This window comes from Elephantulus edwardii, unplaced genomic scaffold (assembly GCF_000299155.1).
Source record: "Elephantulus edwardii isolate Elephantulus edwardi_28Jun2011 unplaced genomic scaffold, EleEdw1.0 scaffold00212, whole genome shotgun sequence".
Classification (NCBI taxonomy): Eukaryota; Metazoa; Chordata; class Mammalia; order Macroscelidea; family Macroscelididae; genus Elephantulus; species Elephantulus edwardii.
In genome coordinates, this window is record NW_006399962.1 from 3,404,382 (window position 1) to 3,406,107 (window position 1,726).

At 41.1% G+C, this 1,726-nt stretch overlaps 1 protein-coding gene across 1 annotated transcript in view; it reads right to left on the bottom strand.

The window, feature by feature from the left end:
- Positions 1–1,511, bottom strand: part of HSD17B6 (hydroxysteroid (17-beta) dehydrogenase 6) — a 16,971-nt gene extending 15,460 nt beyond the window's left edge. Inside the window, 3 exon segments of the mRNA XM_006897609.1 lie at positions 1,205–1,295; positions 1,297–1,343; positions 1,346–1,511. Of these exon segments, the coding sequence (XP_006897671.1) occupies positions 1,205–1,295; positions 1,297–1,343; positions 1,346–1,511 (304 nt within the window).
- Between the last annotated feature and the right edge of the window lie 215 nt (positions 1,512–1,726).

Here is a 1,726-nt window from a genome sequence, read left to right on the forward strand (position 1 = left end):
CTGGTGTACGCCTTTCCCAATTTTGAACCATGCACTGTTTCCTTGTTCTGTTCTGATGACTGCCTCTTGGTCCAAGTATAGGTTTGGCATTAGAACGATCAAGTGTTCTGGGATTCCATTCTTCTCAGAATCAGACACAGTTTGTTATGATAGAGCAGGAAGAAAAAATGTCAAGGGGAATTTTAATATTATGTCACGAAAATAGAACTTTAAAAAGTAAGGGACCAAAGGCTAACTTTGAGGAATGCCTATATATTAAGTGCAAACAAGGAAAGAAGAATGAGTTTATAATACCTTGAAAACTTAGAACATGAGGAATTGTGTTTGTAAATACTCATAGAGAAGGAGAGAGAGAGTGGAAGGAGAGGCAGAGAACTATAGGAGGAAAGTGGGAGGAGAATGGAGTTTTGGTGGGGAGAGACAGAAAAAGAAATAGAAATAGAGTGTGAGGACAGTGGGGTTTTTTGAGAAAGAGAGGGAAAGAAATAGAGATGGATCAATAGAAATAGAGAGCTAGAATGGGAGGAGAAGTAGAGGACAGGAGATATTTTTTTAGGAGGAAAGCGAGATACAGAAAGAGAGAGTGAAAGGGGAGTGGGAGGAGAGTCAGAGGAGAGTGGGTTTGGCTGTTTTTTTATAGAGGGACATAAATAGAGACATCAATACAAATAGAGATGAAGTGGGAGGAGAGTGGGGCTTTTCTGAGGGAAAGAAATAGAGACAAGAGAGTTAGAATTACAAACAGGAGAGTGGAGAATTTCACTGACTAAAATCTATCACCCTCTCTTTTCAGTGTAAACAGCAAGGAAATGAAACATCAAAACGAATCCAACAAATAACAAAACCAGTCTTTTAAGTCCTGTTTCATACAAATATACATACCTACATATTCACACAGATATAAATGCACTTCTGTTGCTATCCTGTGCCATCGAGTCAACTCCAATTCATAACGATCCTGTAGGACCGAGTGGAACTGCCCCATAGTCTCCAAAGCTGTGACCTCTATAGAAGTAGACTGCCATCCCCATGGAGTGGATTCTAACAGCTGATTCCATTAGCAGCTGTGTGCTTAACCACTAATATCTATATACAGACCTAGCAGAAATATATACAGATAGAGCAGATAGGTACAGAAATATATATGCACACATAAAACCCTTGGAACTTTCATAACAAAGACCAAGGAGCAAATACTTCTTACCTTTGTCTCCTACATGGTCCTTCACCCATTGGGTGGCTGCAGCGATGTTCTCTGTCTGTGTGACATCCAGGATCACTGTCTCCAGCCTGTCTTGACGTCTGGTCCCTCAGCTTCTCAGGCCCCTCCTCCGTCAGACACGCACCCTCAATCCACGCAGGTCCAGCTGCCTGGTCAGTAGGTTCCCAAAGCCAGAGTCACAGCCCGTGATGAAGACATACTTGTCTCACAGATGACTAACCACCTGCCTCTCCCGGGACCAGCACAGGAGATAGTACAGGCTCCCAAGAACCACCAGGTAGAGCCACATGGTAAGAGTCCTTCCTTCTTTGAAAAAAAGAGAATGGTTTTCATTTTATTTCTTATTACCTTTAACCACTGTTATTATTTCCTGGAATTGTTATTAACGAAGATCAAAGATTTCAGTATGGATTACTACTCAACATAAAGAAAACAAAAATCATCACAAATGGACCAATAAACAGCATCTTGATAAATGGAGAAAAGACTAACGTTGTCAAGTAT